This window comes from Stegostoma tigrinum, chromosome 3, assembly GCF_030684315.1.
Source record: "Stegostoma tigrinum isolate sSteTig4 chromosome 3, sSteTig4.hap1, whole genome shotgun sequence".
Taxonomy (NCBI): Eukaryota; Metazoa; Chordata; class Chondrichthyes; order Orectolobiformes; family Stegostomatidae; genus Stegostoma; species Stegostoma tigrinum.
In genome coordinates, this window is record NC_081356.1 from 29,963,579 (window position 1) to 29,984,916 (window position 21,338).

Sequence of the window (21,338 nt, forward strand, 5' to 3'; positions counted from 1 at the left end):
ATTGATTTTCATTAGTAGCCATTAATCTAAAGAAATGGGAAATATGACTTTCAAGTAGATAATTAGCCATGATCCAGTGTAGTGGAGCAGGTTCCAGAGGCTCAGGGCCAACTCCTGCTCCAATGTTCCTTTGAGAAGGTGGCTCACCGCCACCTTTAATCAAGCACAACTTCCTTGTCAGTTATAACAACATCACTTGGAAAAAAAAAATCAAAGAACACCTTCGGCCTCCTATCCTTTAAATTATTGAACTACCTTCAAAATCATTTTCCTTTCATAATAACTAAATACAGCAACAGGATTTGTGACTTCTTCTGCAAACAATTTGTATTGCTACAATGTTTTTCAGATATCTTACAGCTCTGAAATGTGTTACTGAAGTCATTGATTAAAATCTAAGAAGTTACATTGCATTATCTCTCACTTTGACACATTTGATCATACTTTTCCTGTCAACTATTTCTCTGTTATTTAGCTTGATGGAGCTACCTTTATTTGTTGCATTTGTCCAGTCAAAGGCAATTCAACCAAAAACTTCATGTCTGCTTTGATCTCTAAATCTGATTTCCAAAGCTGTCCAGCTTTCAGAAACATTACTTCACCTGAAACTGTAGCCAAATCCTAATCACCCATTATTCTATCCTCAATCTTAATATTTAATATTCTTGTTTTTAAACACCCTCACATTCTTTCTCAAATGACCTTTCCATGCAATCCTATTTGCATCACCCTTACCAAAACACAATTGCTCTGACTCCAGCCAGCTACATTACACTTCCCTTCACCCAGCTATTGACAATCTTGTAGACACAAAGGTCTGGGAATTCCTGTCTAAACCCTTCCACCTTCGTGGAAAATGCTGTCAAATATATGGTAGCCACTCTTACAATCTTCTTTGTAAGCAGAAATAGAAAATGAAGAAGTAACTGGGTCACTTGGGTGCAGAGTACATAAGAGTCAGGAGCAGGAGTACACCATTCTAATCTGTCCAGGTCTCAACTCCACTTTTATACTGGTTCCTCTTTTCCCTCAATTCCTATACTTCAAAAAAGTGTATCTACCTTCTCCAATAAATACTTTGTGATCCGGTTTCCAGAATTCTCTGGGGTAGAGAATTCCAGATATTGACTACCCTCACAGAAATTTCTGAGCCATTTAAAATGACAGGCATGCTCCAGTAATGGATACATCTTTTCAACATCTACACTAAGTCACCTCAAAATCTTGTGTTTCATGGGAGTGATAATGAATTATTAATTATGACAACAAAAAATGGCAATTATGAAATGAAACTCCAGCAAAATACTTGAAGAGAAGAGATCTATGTTTATGTTGATAAATTACTTAAACTTCAAGGCTAGAAAGGCAGTTTGGCTGTGAAAGACACTGCATGAGCCTGACTTTGCTAGATGCCCAAGATGCCAAAGAAGGAACCTAACCCAGGACACTTAGTGCTTGAACTGCTGCTCCAGCTGGCATAAGTAACATTAGGAAACACAAACTAGGAATTTAATTGGCTTTGTACAATGCAGTACTACAACCAGTAGTTCCTCTTACCTCTAGAATACCAGGGAAGCTTTGCAATCAAATATCAGAATTAGCAAATATGAATAGCAACACCATGTAATTTTTTTTTAATAATAAAACATCCAAGGCATTTTACAGGAACTTCTATGAAGCAAAGTTTGATAACTTTAACATTATACAATTGAGTAGATGACTGAGGCTTACAGATTTCAAGGAGCATAATTGAGGAACAAAGTGATAGCCATACATTCAGGAAGAGAATTCCAGAGCTTCATGCTTAGGGATTTGAAAGCATAGCATTGCAAATAAAATCAAGGTTATGCAAAAGGCCAGAATTAGATGAGGGCAAAGTTCTGGAGAGGTGTGGGGCTGCAACTAATGAGGTGGGCACATGGGTAGAACAATTTGGAAACGAAGGTAAGAATTTTAAAATTATTAATCATGAGCCAATGTAGGTATCACCACTCTTCAGGCAAGTTTCTGTCAAGGTCACCAATGTTGAGGTCATTATTCTAAATTGGCTAATAGGCAGAAAACTGCCTTATTCACAAATGAATCGATATTCTGGCACAAGAAGGGGCATTGTAAGTATCCAGTGGCAGACTCCACGTGATTATCAGTACAGGGTGAAAGCTGAACGAGGAGAAGATTAGCAAGATCAGCCCTGGTCAACACCACTAGCCAGGCCAGATAGTGGGTATGGATGGGGCAGTTGGAGGGTACTGCTCATTATGAGTCAGCAGAAGTACTCCAAGCTTCACAGTGCTAAAAAAGGCATAAAGATGTAGATGTCTAAGAGAGGGTGAAGAGTGTTTGAAAAATTGTATTTAGAACTTGGGTAACCAGAAATTGTATTAAATCATCACATACTAATTATAAATGATGTTCTTTTTAATAAATCAAATCCTGAAATATTCAGAAAATTAGAGATTTGAATGCATCTTTTGTACCCAAATTAATAAACTGGAATTACTTCAAATTGTATATTTCTACATTCAGTAAGATTATTATAACTTTTCTGTTTCAATTTCTGATGCCGTTTTCTTTCTTTAAGAGTCCTACTGGTCTGTTAGACTTTATCTAAATTAAATTTATTAATTTGACAACTCTACTCAACACATTCAGTTGGTATAATTGGAATGTGGAAATCTTCACTAGAACCATAGGGAGGGAACTCCCCCCTGACAGTACAAGGAGTTATTATTATTTTCCCATTATTCAGATCGGAGACAGTGCTAGTTTAGAAAAGTTCTATTTATCTGTGCTGATACAGTCAGTGTGTCAATCTAACCTCTGACTACAACACACGAACAATTTCTATTTTGGTGACTCATCCATTGCACTTTGTAGCTAAAGGTTAAAGAAAATGTAATCAGTCTTCCACTGAACACCATCAGCATCTCACTGAAACAACAAACCAGTGCCAGCAGATGACACATCTTCATTATTTAGCAAGCCAGTACAAAACTGGGTTGCTCCATTAGAATGCTTCATCATTCTTTACTGGTCAATTCCAACATCATTGATTCTTGTTAATCTATTCAGTTGAGCAATGATTGGAAGTCTTTGGAGTCAATGCTATTGGACAGATTTGTAGAAGCACTGTGAAGTGCAGAACGTTTCAAGGCAAGTGCTTTTTCAAGTGCTGTTTCAACTGTGGAATGGTGGATTGTTGCTGCCGGCAAACATGGCACGTGAGTGGGAGTTTTAGTAGTTCAGCTATTCCATCCTTGACTGTCACTTTGCCATTCTGTTCCACCATCTTCATCACATCTAGTTGAATTTATGAAACAAAAAGCATTAGCAGTGCATTAGTATTTTTACTTTTCAAAAAGGACTGTTGGCTTCCTGTTTGTCTGTAGTTTCAATTGTGAAAAAAGTACTAAGATGGCAACAATTATTTGGTTGGATAGAGTTAAGACCCTCAGTAAACAGTGAAGTTCAAACAAAACAGGAAAGTCTCCTCCCTCGGTCAGAGCACATCTTGGTGAAATAAGCCAGAATTACTCTCCGTATGACAAGTCGGAGGAAAACTCTATTGGCTGAAGTCATACCAAATATAAACGATGATCAGGAATTCACTGAAAGAATTCCCTTGTGGGTAGGCACGTAGGCTCAACTATCAGATAGAACAGAATCAGCAAATAGTTATAGATGCTGGTAGATGTCATTCAGCCTGTCATGTCTATGGTGGCCTTAGGACAGTGCAATTCACCTTATAGTTTGAGAATAACGCAGTGTGAAGCTGCATGAACACAGCAGGCCAAGCAGCATCAGAGGAGCAGGAAAGCTTGACCTTTCGGGTCCGGACTCTTCTTCAGATTTTCTGAAGGGTCTGGACCCGAAATGTCAAGCTTTCCTGCTCCTCTGATGCTCCTTGGCCAGCTGTGTTCATCCAGCTTCATACCATGTTATGTCAGATTCTTCAACATCGACAGTTCCTACTATCACCTTATAGTTTGTCATTTTCTGCATCATTAGGGCAGAATTGGAGCTCTGTGCAATCATCAGCTAAAAGTTCATTTAAGTTATGTCCGATAGTTAGTGTCCGATAGATTTGCCATTCCTGAGACAATGAAGCAACCTGTAACCACATACAGCAAGACCTGGACAACATGCAAAAATCAGGCTGAGGAGTAGAAAGTAACATTAATATCACATAAGGACTAGTTAATGATCATCTCAAGCAAAAGGGAATACAGCTATCCTCCCCACGGCATTCAACAGCATTACCACTGCTGAGTCCTCCATTATCAACATTAAGGGTTACCACAGAATGAGCTGGACCAGCCATACAGCTGGGGATTCTGAAGCACGTAAAGGCTGGAAATGAGTTACAAAGCCCACCTTCCATCTTCAAGATTGTAATCAGGATTGTGATGGAATACACTCTCCTTGCTTGGATGAATGCAGCTAACGATACCAGAATTGCAAGGTTATAATTATTAAGGAAGATTGAATAGTTTTTGATTTGATTTACTACTGTCACATTTATCTTGGTATAGTGAAAAGTTTTCCTTTGCGTGCAGTACAGGCACATTATGCCGTACAAAGTACATAAGGGTAATAGAACAGAGCAGAATACAACGTTAAGGCTACAGAGAAGCTGGGAAAGAAAACAGGAGCCACAGAGGTGACTTCGTGGAGGTCTTTGAAATTATAAAAATAAAGTTCATAAGGTAGACAAAGATGGTGTTTCATTTGTAGGGAAGAAAAAAATTGGAGGTCATAAGTACAGTGTAGTCTCCAACAAACGCAATAGAGAATTCAGGAGTACCTCCTTTACCCAAAGAGTGGTGAGAATGTGAAACTCACTACCACATGGAATATTCAATGTGAATAGTGCAAATGAGTTTAAGGGAAAACTAGATAAACACGAGGGAGAATGGAACAAGGGGATAAGCTGATAGGGTGAAATGAAGTAAGTGGAAGGAGTTTTATCTAGAACACAAATACCAGCATTAACCAGTTGAAACAAATGTCAAGATAATAAAATGTGAGGCTGGATGAACACAGCAGGCCAAGCAGCATCTCAGGAGCACAAAAGCTGACGTTTCGGGCCTAGACCCTTCATCAGAGGGGTCTCTGATGAAGGGTCTGGGCCCGAAACGTCAGCTTTTGTGCTCCTGAGATGCTGCTTGGCCTGCTGTGTTCATCCAGCCTCACATTTTATTATCTTGGAGTTCTCCAGCATCTGCAGTTCCCATTATCTCTGAACCAAATGTCAGTTTGTTATGTACGTTCTATGTACTTGTAAAAGATTTGTAAAATCATTCACCATCATTTTAGGTTACTAAACAACAGCACAGCAATTAGGCAGCTGTGGCAAAAATAACATTCAATAATTTTCCAATTAATTCTAATTTACAACACAATTATACATTTGCAAACAACATTTCAAAGTCATGAAATATCAGTTTTCAAATATCTGTACTTGCTGATTATATTAAAATGATATCAGCATGCTTCCTTTGTAAATCCTCTGCATCCATGAAATCAAGAATTTGCCTATCGTGCCAAAGAATAACCAGCAAGAAAAATCAACATTTGTGGGCAAAAATCAAACATCTGTTATCTGTGATTTTTAACCTATTTTTAATGAACTCTGCAATAGCGAATGTCATCATTCATGGGGGTTCTCAGGAACAGAATGATTATAGAGGATAGTACGATTTCGTGTGGGCACCTGACACCATCTTGAGCAGCAAGAGCAAGGGTCCTGTGAAAATGTAGCAATACAGACCATTTCGCAATTACTGGACATCGCAAAGCACTTTATAACCAATCAAACATTTTAACCAGAGATAGTAGGAACTGCAGATGCTGGAGAATCTGAGATAACAAGGTGTAGAGCTGGACAAACACAGCAGGCCAAGCAGCATCAGAGGAGCAGGAAGGCTGACGTTTTGGACCTAGACTCTTCTGAAATGGAAGAATTTCTGAAGGAGGGTCTAGGCCTGAAACATCAGCGTTCCTGCTCCTCTGATGCTGCTTGGCCTACCGTGTTCATCCAGCTCTAAACCTTGTTATCCCAAACATTTTAACCATATTGCTATTTTACTGCAGAAAAATGCAGCACCAATTGATGCAGATCAAACTCCTACAAACAAAAATAGTAAGTGACCAGGTAAGCTGATTTTAGTTTAGGTTTCGATCAGGGTATAAATATTGGCCAGAATAATCAGAACAACTGTTGCACTTTTTCCAAAATAGGGCAGAGATCTTTTATACATTAGTGGTTCCCAAACTTTCTTACGATTGTGATCCCATTTTCATGCCTGATAATAGCTGTGACCATTCATTTGTGGGATTGGGATTATGTATGGGAGCAATGTTGTGACCTCTTGTGAGGAAAGATGTATTATATCCACCCAACAGGAAAGACATGGCTCAAAAGATGTTAACTGTAACAATGCAGCACTTCCTCAATACTGGGATTATCAGTCTTGATGTTTGCGTTCATGTCCTGAAGACTCGAGCCCTGAACCTTCTGAGTGAGTGGTAAGTGTGCTACCATTTGGGTCACATCTGGGAGTCCACTCTGTACTGAAATGTTTGAAAGCCAAGGATGCAAGTGCATGTCCAACCTACCTTCTGATTCCAGGAAATAATCTGTATTAAACGAATTCCAATGCTTTTTCGTTTTCAAGCAAGGTGAATCAAAGTCTTGGCTGATCACGTGAAGGTGAATGTGGCTGAAAGAGCATAGGAGAAAAGAAAAAATGTAAATAAATGTTTGATATTGGTTGTCTTTGAAAGCAGAAAGATAACTAATACTGCAATTAAGTTACAACAGATGTTCTGTCTAACTTGAGTTTAGTTCAATTTTGATTATCTCAGTGAAGAGTATACAATTCTTAAGGTTATTCAGAGTTTGTTTCCCTGGCTGAACTTGAGTTCACAGTCTCAGAATAAGAGATCAGCCACTTCAGGACTGAGATGATTATTTTTCACTCCAATAATCACGAACATCTGGAATTCTCCATCAAAACTTGTGGATGTTCAGTTGTTGCATTTATTCAAGACCAAGATCAATGTCAACACTATGGAAATCAAACATACGGGAGTAGGGTTTAAAAGGTGGAGTTGAGTAGAACATCAGCCGTGATCTTAAAGAATGGCACAGCAGATAGAGGAGATCTTGAAAACAATACCAGCTCCCATTTCTTCTATTAACAGCAACAGTAAAAACTGCAAGCTAAGATCACAAGTATTAATCTCAGAACTGCCATTAATAAAATATAGTTGGATTGTTTAAGACGAAAACTATGGTTTGTTTTACACAGCTATACTTACTCTGAATTACACTTAAACACTCGAACATCAGTTTTGATATCCTACTATATAACTGATAGTGATCCATGAATCAGACGATTACAGATCTCAATCTAGACAAGGATTTCAGCATTTAGTGCAGCATGTGTAGTAGAAAAAAGGGGTTCTTATTTCCCCTTGAGATTAAAATTAAGCAGAGACCCTACTCGTTGGTATTGTTCAAGTAAACATTAAAGTTTCAGTTGTGATATATAGAACCAAGGGCTTCCCATTACTTTCGACTGATGTTAGTCCCTCAGTTAAAGCAAATGGATTGGAGATGCAAACAGTTACTATTTGGAGGTCCTGAATGTGAGAGGAAAAAAAAAGTGGCAAATGTCAGGCATTCCACTCAAAGTAATTCACTAAAAGTAAAACAAAGTTTCTTGGAAGTGCAATAGGCATCACTTAATTGGGAGTCTACCTTAATGCAGTCTGGAGGCCAATTTAAAACTATGTAATTTAATACAATTACAGATTGGATGGAATATTTTACAAGATGCTCCAAGTATGCACTTTATTGATTGGTCACTGCAAAACCTTGAAGCATGATCTGATTTTAAACACTTCCAGCAAGGGGCTGGACAGAGATATCAATGTGAAAATAAATTTCTCTCACCTCATGCTAGGAATAGCGTGGTAACCCAACCGAAATTTCAATGTGTCAGTATGTGGACATTCTTGAACCAGCTTTTGGCCAACTTGGTGCATGTGTTGAAGTAGAGTTGAGTGATCCCTCGTCACAGCCTTCAGACTGGAGATAGATTCCCATGGCAAAACCAGCCAGTGAAATCGGGCCTTTGGATATTTGTCCTTAATTACAACAACTTTATCATCTTTACACACCTGTTGGAGGGAGAAAAAAAGTATTGGCACCAATCAATAAAAGTATAGGGAAACATAACATTATGTTTTATATTAATGTAATATAATGGTCCTATCTTCCCATCACCCCATCAGTACCACCCCATCCCCTCTCAACCCTTTTTGGAAACATTTTATGGATACTAATGATTAGCAATCCAGACAGAGCACATGGAGAGGAAACAGAGATAGTTTAGCAGGAAGGAGCAGAGTGGAAATGGAATAAGTAAACCTAGAATAATAAGCTTGCAAATTTGAGGGTGGGCAGTAAATGGGCAATATCCCAGGTTCTGTTTGCCTCACTAAGCAGCAGTTTTCAATGTCGGCAATCTTTCAATTGCTGAGTATATGATATAAGCATAGAATTTTACAGTTCAGACTCAGGCTGTTCTGCCCATCCACAAGCCTTTCCCACTACTCATACAGTCATACAGCACAGAAACAGACCCTTTGGTCCAATCAGTCCATGCCGAACGTAATCCCAAACTAATCTGGCACCCCCCCCCCCCCCCCACCCCCGAAACAGCCTATAGCCCTCCAAACATTTCCTATTCACATACTTATACAAGTGTCTTTTAAACATTGAGACTGTGCCCATATCCTCCACTTCCCCAGGAAGTTGATTCTACATGCCAACTGTGTGAAAAAAATTTACCCCTCATCTTTTTTAAATCTCTCTCCTCTCATTAAAAACGTGCCCCTTAGTCTTGAAATACCCCATCCTAGGAGAAAGACACCTACAATTAACACTATTTATACCTCTCATGATTTTATAAGGTCACCTCTCAATCTCCTATGCTCCAGTGAAAAAAGGTCCCAGCCTATGTAGTCTTTCTTGAAAACTCAAACCTACCAGCAACTTTGTATATATCTCTTCTGAACCCTCACTGGCTTAATAATATGCTTCCCATAATTGGTCTCATCCAATAATTACTGACTATCCTAGATTTGTGACCCTAGTTTTGGTCTCGTACTCAAAAAAAAAGTGTACCCGATCAAACACAGTTCATAATCTTAAAGATCTCTATTTGATCACCTCTTAACCTTCTCTTTCCTAGAGATGAGATTTTGATTGTGATGAGCTGAGAAGACAGTTAGTCAATAAATGTGATTCTGTGGGTACCATGGAGGGAGCATAAATTGTGGAACCTTCACCAATTATTACCAGCTCCAGTTGGCACATTTACTTTATGCTGCATCTTGAAGAAGTACTACAATAATCTGAAGAATAACGCATGGATAGGGTGAATGGCCAAGGTCTTTTTCCTAGGGTGTGGGTGAGGGCATAGGTTTAAAGTGAGAGGGGAAACATTTAAAAAAGACTGGAGTGGTAACTTTTTCAGAGGTTGGTACATGTTTGGAATGAACTGCCAGAGGAAGTGTTGGAGGTAGGTACAATTATAACATATAAAAGCATCTGGATGGGTAAATGAATAGGAAGGGTTGAGAGAGACTTGGACCAAATGGGACTAAATCAGATTGGAACATCTAGTTGACGTGGGCGAGTTGGACTGAAGTGTCTGTTTCCGTGTTGTATAACTATAATAAAAATGAAATGAGTGTGAAGAGCCTCATGAAGCACAAACAACAGTTGTGCCAAGGAGTCTGTTTGTGTGCAGTGAGCATGGTGTAACTCCATGAATCATCCATTGTCATCCCTTTCTGACATATTTAGCAATTGACAATACACTATATCTTTCAGTGTGTGTCTGTCTCACTCAATGTAAAAGTTGAAATTTTATTTTTACAAACATGATACAAAGAAAGCATGATAGTTTTTGGGGGGAAAAAAAGTTAGTACCTGCATTTTAGGGTCCTGCATGGAGATCTTTAGCCCCTGACTCCACATTCCTTGAAAATCCTAAAAAGGGCAAAGTGGAAACATGCTTATGCAACATATTGATGTTTCGACAATAAATATTTCTCCCTCTAGATAATTATAATGACAAACATGTTTTATTTCCTTAATTCTCTCTGGATGTTGATGTTACTGGCAAGGTCAGCATTTACTATCCATCCCCCATATCCTCGGAGAAAGTGCTGGTGAACCATCTTCTTGACTATAACTGATCACCGTTATTTTTATTCCATGTTATTTAGTTAATTGAATTGAAATATTCTTGAAAAGACAGCCATGTTGTGGAAGCTTTTAACCTTCCACTCAAGACAAACAAAAATGGCAAATTCAAATAATCATAACAGTTCTACTACAGGAGAAAGGGATTAGACTGGTTAGCAAGTCAACTGATTGGCCAAACACTGCCAAAGAGAAAGCAATGAGGAACTATAAATTGCCAAGCCCTTGAGTAATTCAAAAGAGGTACAAGACTTGAACACCTTTCCATGTTTGCTGAGCTGCCACATAGGAAATAATGTCACTGAGCAAGCATAAATTAGCCATGGTATAATTTAAATTACCCATTTGGTGAGCTGAGATTTGAACTTGTGTCTGTAGGTCAAAAGTCCAGGAATCCAGATTGCTAGTAACACCACATTCTTCATAATGTATCCCTAATCCTACATATTTGTGAGCAGACTCTAACTTTACCACTATGTTGTCTTTCTCTTGTTACTGGACTGATAATCCTGAGGTCTAGACTAAATTTTTGGGAGCATGGGTTCATATCCCATCGCAGTAGCTCATGGAATTTAAATCAAACGTAAGAAAATTTTAAAATGAAAGCTAGTCTCAGTAATGGCGGTCACAGTCATCCCTGATTATCATTAAAACCCATTTGGTTCACAGGAAATCTGCCATTCTTACTATTCTGGTGACTCCAGAACACTGAAACAGTCAACTCCTAACTATTTTATAAAATGGCCTAGCAAGGCACTCTGTTCAAGGGAAATAAGGGATAGGCAATTGATGTTGGCCTTACCATCAACACCCACATCTTGTTAGGAGAACAATTTTTTTTAAAAAAACAAACTTTTAGAAGTATACACAAGATATAAAACAAATGGGATGATAACCTACTGTCAAATGCACGAGTTACTGGAATCTTGCATTGGGAGGAACAAGTGGACACATAGACAACCCCACTCTTCCTGGTCAAGGAAAGGTACTTTTTGCCAGATGATAAAAACTTTTTTAAAAATATAAACAGATAAGCAAATAAATTGAAGAATACTGTATTCTGCTTTTTCAGAACTAAAGTTTTCATCCAGCCAAGATTTTCATCATCCTTGTTAAATCATAAGCCACTTGAGGCTGGATATTCATTGAGCAGCAGCTAATCTTAAGACAAGGACCAAACCCTGCCTGCCATTCACTGCTGCATCTGTGTCCTTAATTTGTGAACTTTAACAGAAAAGATGGTCAAGGGTCAGTTAGTTATGAGAGAAGAGGCCAGACAGTGAGGTATAAATGGAGATGGTGATATTTAAAACAATGTTATATAGAGTGGGCCAAGTTAACCCTAATCAATTACTTTTCTTCCCGAGGCGTCAGAGGAGTTCACTGGAGTCACAGAGTTGCTGCTATTTTCTGCCTTATACCCATCTTTGGTCTTCTCTTTCTTCGCTTCAGGCTCAGAGTTAAATGTGTGATGCTGCCTTGGATTGGAGTCTTCAGTCTTCAGGTGTTTATTTGACACACTGGAGCCACTAAGTGGAGAAATCTCTTTCTGTGTCCTCTTTAGTGACAATGCGTCCCTGTCTGATGTCCCTTCTTCGAACCTTATGGTGTAGGGGTAGAGCCGATTGACAACATAAAGGTCCTGTCCTGGCTTTAACTTCACCTCTTGATCTCTTTTCAAGTCTTCAGAATTGACATTGCTTGGATTTACGCCCAACTTTAGGGTTACATGGTTAGGGGAGGGAAAGACAAAAAAAAAAGTTATTTTCCGGAACCTGTTGAGTACTTGCAATATTTTTTGTTTAGTTTTCATACCAATAACTTCCACAGAACCTTGCCTCAGAATTATTTGTCCAACTCTTTTGGGAGGAGGAGTTAATTGATTTTAAGCTTCATAAATGGCTCAGGAAAATTTTTAAAATGAAAACATATCATAAACACAACAGAACAGAGCCATAATACTTCAGTAAAGATTGAAGGATCCAGTCTTGTATATAAGTCCACCATTTAATCCTTTCAGAGAATTATTTTAATCAATCAACTAGTAGGAAATTAATCAGTATTCAGAACAGAGTAATTATTCTTCATAGAATATGCATCTTAAAACAACAAGCAATCTTTTTGACAACCACACAACCACCTCTTTAGTGTATTATGTTAATGATTGATTTATGCACTGTAATGCCATACTTAAGAAGTTAATTGCCCAGGGATCTCATTGTTTGAAACAGTCATCTCATTCACCTTTGCTTTCTCCCTTTCAGGTATTTATCCAATTCCCTTTTGAAAGTTACTTTTGAATCTGTTACCACCACTCTTCAGGCAGAACATTTTAGATCATTAACCATTGCTTTAGAAATAAATCAATCACCTTGCTCCAAGTTCTTTTGCCAATTCTGTGGTGATTATTTAGATTTGTATCCTAATTACCAACAGTCCTGAGAGGAAAGCAGTTTCTCTTGATCAAATCTGCTCATACATTTGAGCAGATCTGTTAAATACATAACAGTGAAAAAAAGCAAACCAGAGATACTTACCTGTTTTACAAGAACATATCCCTTATTGTAATCTGCTTTCAGCTGTACTGGAAAACAACAGTACAAAAATGGTAACATTAATTTTCTACATCCATCTAAATTCCATTTTAATTTCTTAATATATCCCTTCATCTCAAATGTGAGCCAGGGCAAGAATACTATTAATAGAATTGTTGATAATTTTTAAAAAAAAAAATCATAGAGTGAACAAACAAGGTGAGTACATTCAGCCTACCAAGCAAATGCCAGCTCTTTGTAATTAGTAAAATTCAATGGATTATATTTTCATTCTCACACTTCATGCTGCCAAATCTAAATACATAAAACAATAATAAAAATTGGAAGTATAAACAGTAATAAAATTTCTGCATGTCCCAGGACTCATCAGTATGTCATAAAAGTTGGAAATCCCAAAGATTAATGACGTACAACCGGCCCCCACAACAAACTTGTAGCATGGATTAGAAAGTTTATCCAATGAGATATCAGTGAAACCGCCAAAGTAAACTTCCAGGTTCAATCCACAGTCTTTGTTCAGCCAGAACAGTAGCAGATGGACTATGACTGGTCTCACTATAGGTTACGAATAAGTCATCTTTTCAAGATCATGAAAAACAGGAGCGGGGTATGCAGCCTTTTGAAAATTCTCCACTAGCCAAAAGGTCACATCACAGCTGATCTGACTGTGGCCTGAGCTCCACTTTCTTGCCTGACTCTTATCCCGCTCATTCCTTGACTGCTTTTTCAATCAAAAATCTATTATTCAGCCTGAAATATATTCAATGAAAAGCCTCCACGGCTCACTGGAGGAAGGAAATTCCATCGTAAATTGAACCTTTACTTTGTAGCTCTCGATTCCCTCATGAAAGAAAGTATCCTTTCAGCGTCTAGCTCATCAAGTCGCCAAAACATCTAATATGAATGTGGATTTCACCAGCTTCAAAATCTCCCTCCCCCCACTGCATCCCAGAACCAGCCCAGCTCGTCCCAGCCTCCCTAACCTGTTCTTCCTCTCACCTATCCCCTCCTCCCACCTCAAGCCACACCTCCATTTCCTACTTACTAACCTCATCCCACCCCCTTGACCTATCCCCTCCCTACCTCCCCACCCATACTCTTCTCTCCACCCATCTTCAGTCCACCTCCCTACTTATTTCAGAATCTTCTCCCCATCCCACTTTTCTGATGAAGGGTCTAGGCCCGAAACATCAGCTTTTGTGCTCCTAAGATGCTGCTTAGCCTGCTAAGTTCATCCAGCCCCACACTTAGTTATCTAATATGGAACGTTCTGCTTAATGTTTCTTGAACAAATTTGATTAAACTACTGACCCTACTCCAGTCCACAGATCCCTTGTATTCAACCCAGTTTCCCAAGGACATTATCTCCATGCCAATAGAGCCATTTTCTCCTCCAGTTTGGTCATTTCAGCTTGCAAATATCTCTAACCTACTGATTTCTAAGCAATATCCAATTTGTTTTGAAGCCGTTGGAAATTTCATACAAAAAAAGTTACCACTCACCTTGATGCCGTGAACATTTTTTATCTGTTATTTTGGTTTCAGGACTCCTTCCAATCATAACACAGACTAAGTGTGCCAGTTGTATTGGTTGGTGCCTCCCATCTTTACTAACCAACCAACAAACTCGCATTATTCTGCAAGACAGAAAATTAGTTACACTCAGAGATATCCCTTATCTTCTAACTGTCCAAGGTCTCTGTATGCCAAATCGTCTCTTGTTCATTATAACCTCCCAATGCTGTATACAATGCATTCAGCTCCAAAGGCCAAAGTTGTGAAATTCCTTCCATGAACCTCTTTATTTCTCTCCTTCTTTAAGGCATTCCCTAAAGTATGTGTCTGACAGAGCTGTTGGCCATTTGTCCTATTACATCCTTACAAGGATCTGTGTTGTCTTGTTTCACAATTGCTCATAAATCACCACAATGTTAAAAACTATAAAGATGTAAGTCTCCATTGTAATGTGTTCAATTATTAAAAACCTAAATCAATTTAGCACTTAAGGATTCATTTATTCTGTACAAATCCACAGCTCCAAAATCAAAGAAATACAAACTAACAGTTTTCTTTAATAAAAAATTGGCTACAATTTAACCAACCAGGACACTGACGTTCAAACCTAATCTAAATGAAGTGCTAAGCAAGCTAAAGCAATAGCACTGGGTAGGAAACAAATGTACTGTAATTTTATAATCATTCAAATTGAAAGCAAGAAGAACTTGCATCTTCTTGCACCTTTCATAATCCAAAAGCAGCTTAAACCTATTGCTTTAGATATGTTGCCACAGCTCTAATATAGGACACCGGACATCTGATTTGTTCATATCATGGTCTCATTCACTCCAGTGTCACAGTGAACAGATTATCTTATTGAGGGGGAGAATGAGGTCTCAAATTAAATATCATTGGAAAGAAATCCCTGATAACGTGACACTTCCTCAGGACTGCGTTAGAGTGTTGTCTCAAGGCTTCTCGTGAGAAGACTCAAACAATCGCCTCCGGAGACAAAAGTGAACGTCTTTCAGCTTACGGGTAACAGCCATTACTTTTGCAAAGCTATTAAAAATGTTTAAAGTGATGCGGCTTAAATTACAACGTGTAGAAGAGCTAACTAGAATGATGACGCAAGGCAGACCAGTCATTCCTGTGCTGGCTGTCTGAAAACACTAGTCCTACTCTCCTACGTGTTTCCTTTTCATGAGTGTACCCAATTTCCTTGAGGGCTATTAATGGACCTCTACCCACGCTCATTGTTGAAGCTAGTCCTACCTGACTGCAGCAGGTCTGACAGTCCCTGGAATCAGTGGGCCCAAAGGCTCCGCTCAGGAAAGCTGTTTAAAAAAAAAACAAAACCGCAGCCAGCTAACTCCCACACCAGGGCCTGGGTAACACTTTAAAGAGCAAACGTGTCACTTAGGTTTCCCACATCGCTCTACGATTTAACTATTTATTTTCAAAAAGCAATTGAAAGTGTTCCCCGACGTGCACTGCGACACCCCAGCTTTAGATCACGCATGTGCAACTTGCGCCGCGCATGCGCGCACCGTAGAGGAAAAGCCGCGTGGACGCCATCTTTGTAAGGCGGGAGCTCTTGTCACTGACCGTCTCGCGAGTGTAAAGGCGACCGGCTTAATGACATAGATAGCTGTATCGGAAGTGAAGTGTCGAAAATTCTTTGTCAAACCTTCTCGGTTCCTTCCCTCATTCCCTGACACAGGTTGAGTGTTCGTTGAAAAAACCAGACGATGTAGCCGTCGTGAGCCGGGGACTGATGGCGAGGAAGAGGATCTGATGAAGGGTCTAGGCCCATAACGTCAGCCTTCCTGCTCCTCCGATGCTGCTTGTCTGCTGTGTTCATCCAGCTCCACACCTTGTTGTATCAGAGAATCTCATTTGTTGTTCTGGTCGCAGTCCCTTTGGTATCATAAACTGCGCTGGCTCTTTGAAAGAGCTTTTCAGTTTATCCCAGATCCTCTGCTTATTTCCGGCAGAAACCTTGCAAATTCCTCCTTCTCAAATACTTACCTGATTCCCTTTTGAAATTCACTACATTTAATCTGCTTCCTCCTGTCTTTCAGGTAGCCCATCTAGGTCATAACTCACTGTTTTTAAGAAAATGTTACCTTATTACTCTTAGATGACACGGTCTGAAGCTGGATGAACATTTTCTGAAGAAGGGTCTCGACCTGAAACGTCAAACTTTCCAGCTCCTCTGGTGCTGCTTGACCTGCTGTGTGCATCCAGCTTCATAGCTGTTATGTTACCTCAGATTCTCCAGCATCAGCAGTTCCTACTATCTCTACCTTAGTACTCTTGTTTTTTCCCCCTCTCCACAAACTGATATGATATTGCCAACATTTTCTCTTTTTAATTACAATTATTTGTTGTTTGGACGATTTAAGAGAGAATTTTGACAAAGACAAACAGGAGGCTGGAAGAACACAGCCTGCCAGACAGCACCTGGAAGAAAGGAGCAGCCAACATTTTGGGTACTGATTGGATTCTAGCATATGCAGATACTTTTTGTCTCTCAACTGAGTAAGACCAAATAATTGGTTGTCATACAGTGGTTAGCACTGCTGCCTGTCAGTACGAGGGACCCAGGTTTGATTCCACCCTCGGACAACCTTCTATGTGAAGTTTGCACATTCTCCCTGTGTCTGTGTGGGTTTCCTCTGGGTGCTCCTGTTTCCTCCCAAAGTCCAAAGATGTGCAGGGTAGGTGGATTGGCAATGCAAAATTGCCAATAGTGTTCAAAGATGTGAAGATTAGGTGGATGGTGGGTCTGGGTTGTATGCTCTGAGGGTCGTTGTGGACTTGTTGGGCTGAAGGGCCTGTTTCCAAGCTGTAGGGATTCTATGAATTTATCTAATATTGATTGCTGTTTGAGTGTTGGCTATGTCTCAAAGTGAAAATGGAAGCTTTAGTAATTAGCTGAAGCATCCGATTAAGCAGTTGGTTCTTGGGTTTGATGTTGCACCGGAGGAGTTAAACTTTGAGATTTTTGCATGACTACTCCACTGGAATTTTTCACAGAATTGCAGTTTGGTGCGGCCTCAATTAGAAGGAATGTTACAGCACAGAAAGAACCCATTTGAATTGTGGTGTCTCTGAAGGAGCCAATCTCCTGCCAGTGGTATAAGTTTTTATATATTTTTCATTCTTCTGTGAGCTGTAGGTTTGTGTGGTGTTTAGTAAGCCAGGAGTTCATTTTTATGTTTGCTTCAATGATAGATTACTGTTTGCATTGATTAGGCTAAGTGTATTGTGATTAGAGATAGAAATGTAAGAGTAGGGAAGTCTTACTGCGACTGTACAAGGTCCTGGTGAGAAAACATCTGGAATACTTTGAGCAGTTTTAGAGATATAGAATCGGGCCCTTCGACCCATGATGTTGTGCCGAACATGACGCCAAATGAAACTAATCCCTCCTGCCTTCCATTGGTCCTTATCCTTCCATTCCTTGCGTATTCATGTGCTTATCTAAAAGTCCTTTAAATGCTCTGATTGTATCTGCCTCCACCACCACCCTTGGCAGTGTGTTCCTGACTCCTACCACTCTCTGCAAAAAAAACACTTGCCTCTCACATTTCATTTGAACTTGCCCACCCCCGCCTTCACCTTTAATGCATGCTCCATTGTATTTGTTATTTCAACTCAGGAAAAGAGATTCTGACCATCAACCTTTTCTGTGCATCTTTATAATTTATAGACTTCTATCAAGTATCCCCTCAGCCTGCGCCACTCAAGAGAAGACAATCCAGGTTTTCCTAGCCTTTCCTTAAGGGTTATGAGGAAAGTGGATTTAGGGAATGTGTCGCATCAGCCATGATGCTGTTGAATGGCAGTGTAGGCTTGAGGAAACTGAATGGCCTACTCCTGTTTGTTCTGGTAACATTTTGTATGAACATAACATTTATTTTGACAAAGAGTAATAAATTAGAGCAAATCAGTGTTATTGACTAGATATTTAGAGTTTTCTCTTTGGGCAGTACCTTCCAAAATAATAGTCACTGACAAGACAATGAAAGCTTATGCATGGGAACACCATCATCTGCTAGTTTTCCTCCAAACCACGCACCATCCTGACTTGTAACTATTTTGCCATCCTTCACTGTTGCTGTGTCAAAATCCCAAATAACAGTGTAACTGTCTTCGCCACATGGACTGCAGTGGTTCAAGATGGTAATTCACCATAACCTTCTCAAGAGCAGTTAGGGACGTGTAATAAATGCCAGCTTAGGCAGTGACGGCTGCATCCCACTACAAGTTTGAGTTTGTCTGTGGAATGTATGCTTTACAATAACTGATTTGAAAATGACAATTCAAAATGACTCATTTGTTTACATATTTTTGATGTAGTGCTAAACTGATTATGTTTGTGCTGCCAAAAGTGTTACCAAAGAATAATTTAAACTCCAAGTTATCTGTATGCCCTAGACTTTGTTAATTGTAGTTCGAAATGTAGCTGTGTATTGTGGCCAATATCTGTTGCTGTAACTGTGAATGATGTATCCATGGTTGACTATTGTAAATGAATTAAAGATTGATTGTATTATGAATTGTACAAGTCAATGCCTTTACTAAATATGGTCGGGGAAATCTTGGATACCAGAACTGAAAAGGGATAAAAGTAGCTCTCTTTTGAGACTATAAAAGAAAATGATGTAACAAGCTATTCACACCAACTCATGTGCTAGCATTTACATTTCCCGCTATACTTTTCTTATTTTTCTTTAGCGTATGTTCTTTTTTTCCCTTATACACATATCAAGCTTTCCCCTTAACTGCATCCATGTTTTTTTCTGCCTCACCTACTCAAAATCACAGAATTGTTGTAACAAAGGAGTCCGTTCAACTGATTGTGTCTAAAGCGGAGCTGCAGCACTTTGAAGTGAGTTTCACATTCCCATCACTCTGGAAGTCACAGGAAATCTACAGTACAGAAAAAGCCCCTTCTGTATCCATGCCAGTCAAAAACAAACACCTAACTCTGTGTAAAGAAGTTTCTTCTGAAGTCTCTATTGGAGTTTTCTGTTATATTTGTGTTGGGCAGCTATGGACACCTCTCCCTTCCTCCCATACCCCACATGCCTTGAAAGCTCTATATGTACCTTATCAGAGTCATACAGTGTGGAAACAGGCTGTCCGGCCCACCATGTCTATATTGATCAACAAATACCTAACTAAACTTGCACTTGGTCCCATATCCTAGTATGCCCTGGTATTTTAAATGCTTCTTGAATATTCAGGCAATTGATAGGAATTGAGGAACCTAAAGACCAAGTATCAACATTGGCTATTTTAAGTTCAGATATTGCATTGGTGGAATGTTGAGTAATGTGCCTTCTAACTTGATCAAATATATCAGATCTGTTCTCATTCCTGAAGCACTTTAAAAGACAACCTGTTGTAGGTTTATCTCAGTTACAACATGGCTGTCATTAGTAATGTCAGTATTTATTGCCCATTCTAATAAACCTTGAGTAGTTGTTGCTCAACTGTCTTCATGGCTGCCTAAATCCATTTTAGAGGGAACTTAAGAGCCAACCACATTGATATAGGTCTGGCGTCAATATAGGATGAGTTGGCAAAAATGGCCACCTTCCTTTCTGAAAGGACATTAATGAATCAAGTGTATTTTGATAACATCAGTAGTTACATGATCACTACCTTTATTCTTAATTTATTAAGTAGCAGAATTTAGTCCACGATTTGCTGTGTTGAGTTTTGAACTCTCAATTTTCGATTTCTTGAAGAAACTGTCTTTTCTTGGTTCTTGTTATCTGTTGACAGAGTTTAAATACCAGGCTGGAAAACACAACAGCACTTAATCGGATGCTGCACTGATGATGTTGCCCAGCAGGGTACTGAAAAGTCTGTGGAACAACAAACCAGCTCAGCAAACCAACCAACCATAACATCCATCACCCGAGCTACAGATCTACTCAAAAACATTAGAATTCTCAATTTCTATCATTTAGGAAGACAGGGACAGCAGGCTTATCAAACATCAGCACTTACAATTTTCACTAACTTAACCTTGAAATGTATTGTTGTTCCTTGATATTACTGGCTCAGATCCTTAAAAGTCACTTCAGATGGTCTGCAGTACATCCAGAAGGCAGGTCACTGCTACCTTCACAAGTAATTACAGATAGGCATCAACGCTGGCCTTGCCGGGGAAGTCCACATCCTATGATTTAATAAAAGTGCAATTTTTCTTTGCTATATCAGTCCTTTTTGATGCGGTAATGTCATTTTATTTATAATAGACAACATTGTCATATTCACTCATGTTTTTTTTATAAAACAAGTGTGTCTACAGAGCATTCCAAGCTTTAATTTTAATTCCAAGTTTTGTTTCATGCAATTCTATTAGTTTTAAAACAGTGACGGAAAAGGATAGACCAGACCTAAAAGTTAACGCTCTAAATGGGAGGAAGACCAATTTTTATGGTATTAGGCAATAACATTCAAAAGTTGGTTGGAAGTAGATGTTCACAACTAAAGGAATAGCTAGAAAATGGAAGCATTCAAAAATGGCATAATGAGAGTCCAGAGACAGTTTGTTCCTGTTAGGGTGAAAGACAAGGCTGGTCGTGTAGGGAATGCTGGATGACGAGAGAAGTTGAGGTTTTGGTCAAGAAAAAGAAGGAAGTGTATGTCAGGTACAGACAGCAGAGATAGAGTGAATCCTTAGAAGAGTCAAAAGGCAGCTGTAGGCGTATACTTAAGAGGGAAATCAGGAGGGCAAAAAGGGGGCGTGAGATAGCTTTGGCAAATAGGTTTAAGGAGAATTCAAAGGGATTCTACAAATACATTAACGATAAAAGGATAACTAAGGAGAGAATAGGGCCTCTTAAAGATCAGCAAGGCCACCCATGTGCAGAACCACAGGAAATAGGAGATACTAAACAAGTATTTTTGTTCACTGTTGAAAAAGATATAGAAGATACAAAACAGGGGAAATAAATACCAACATTTTGTAAAGTGTC

At 39.1% G+C, this 21,338-nt stretch overlaps 1 protein-coding gene across 3 annotated transcripts; it reads right to left on the reverse strand.

Annotated features, from left to right (window-relative positions):
- Positions 1–1,627: 1,627 nt before the first annotated feature.
- aptx (aprataxin) lies at positions 1,628–16,554 on the reverse strand. 3 transcript variants are annotated; one of them, XM_048527051.2, is made up of 8 exons: positions 16,464–16,554; positions 14,341–14,474; positions 12,820–12,866; positions 11,637–11,999; positions 10,007–10,066; positions 7,961–8,187; positions 6,619–6,722; positions 1,628–3,300 (listed from the first exon to the last, which is right to left on the reverse strand). In XM_048527051.2, exons 2-8 carry the CDS (start codon positions 14,468–14,470, stop codon positions 3,149–3,151), a joined length of 1,083 nt encoding a protein of 360 aa, XP_048383008.2. In that variant the 5' UTR covers positions 14,471–14,474; positions 16,464–16,554; the 3' UTR covers positions 1,628–3,148. The 3 variants fall into 3 exon arrangements, with proteins under 3 accessions (XP_048383008.2, XP_048383007.2, XP_048383006.2); XM_048527050.2 differs by lacking the exon at positions 16,464–16,554 and adding an exon at positions 16,025–16,204; XM_048527049.2 differs by lacking the exon at positions 16,464–16,554 and adding an exon at positions 15,610–15,862.
- Between the last annotated feature and the right edge of the window lie 4,784 nt (positions 16,555–21,338).

Bases quoted from the DNA above. Each gene is read 5' to 3' on its own strand.
- aptx (XM_048527051.2), bottom strand. From the start codon at position 14,470: ATGCGAGTTTGTTGGTTGGTTAGTAAAGATGGGAGGCACCAACCAATA. The intron at 10,067-11,636 runs GTAATTGATTAG...TGCCCTTTTTAG, and splicing joins CTGACGCCTCGGGAAGAAAA to GATTTTCAAGGAATGTGGAG. The intron at 6,723-7,960 runs GTGAGAGAAATT...ATGCTCTTTCAG, and splicing joins CACGCTATTCCTAGCATGAG to CCACATTCACCTTCACGTGA.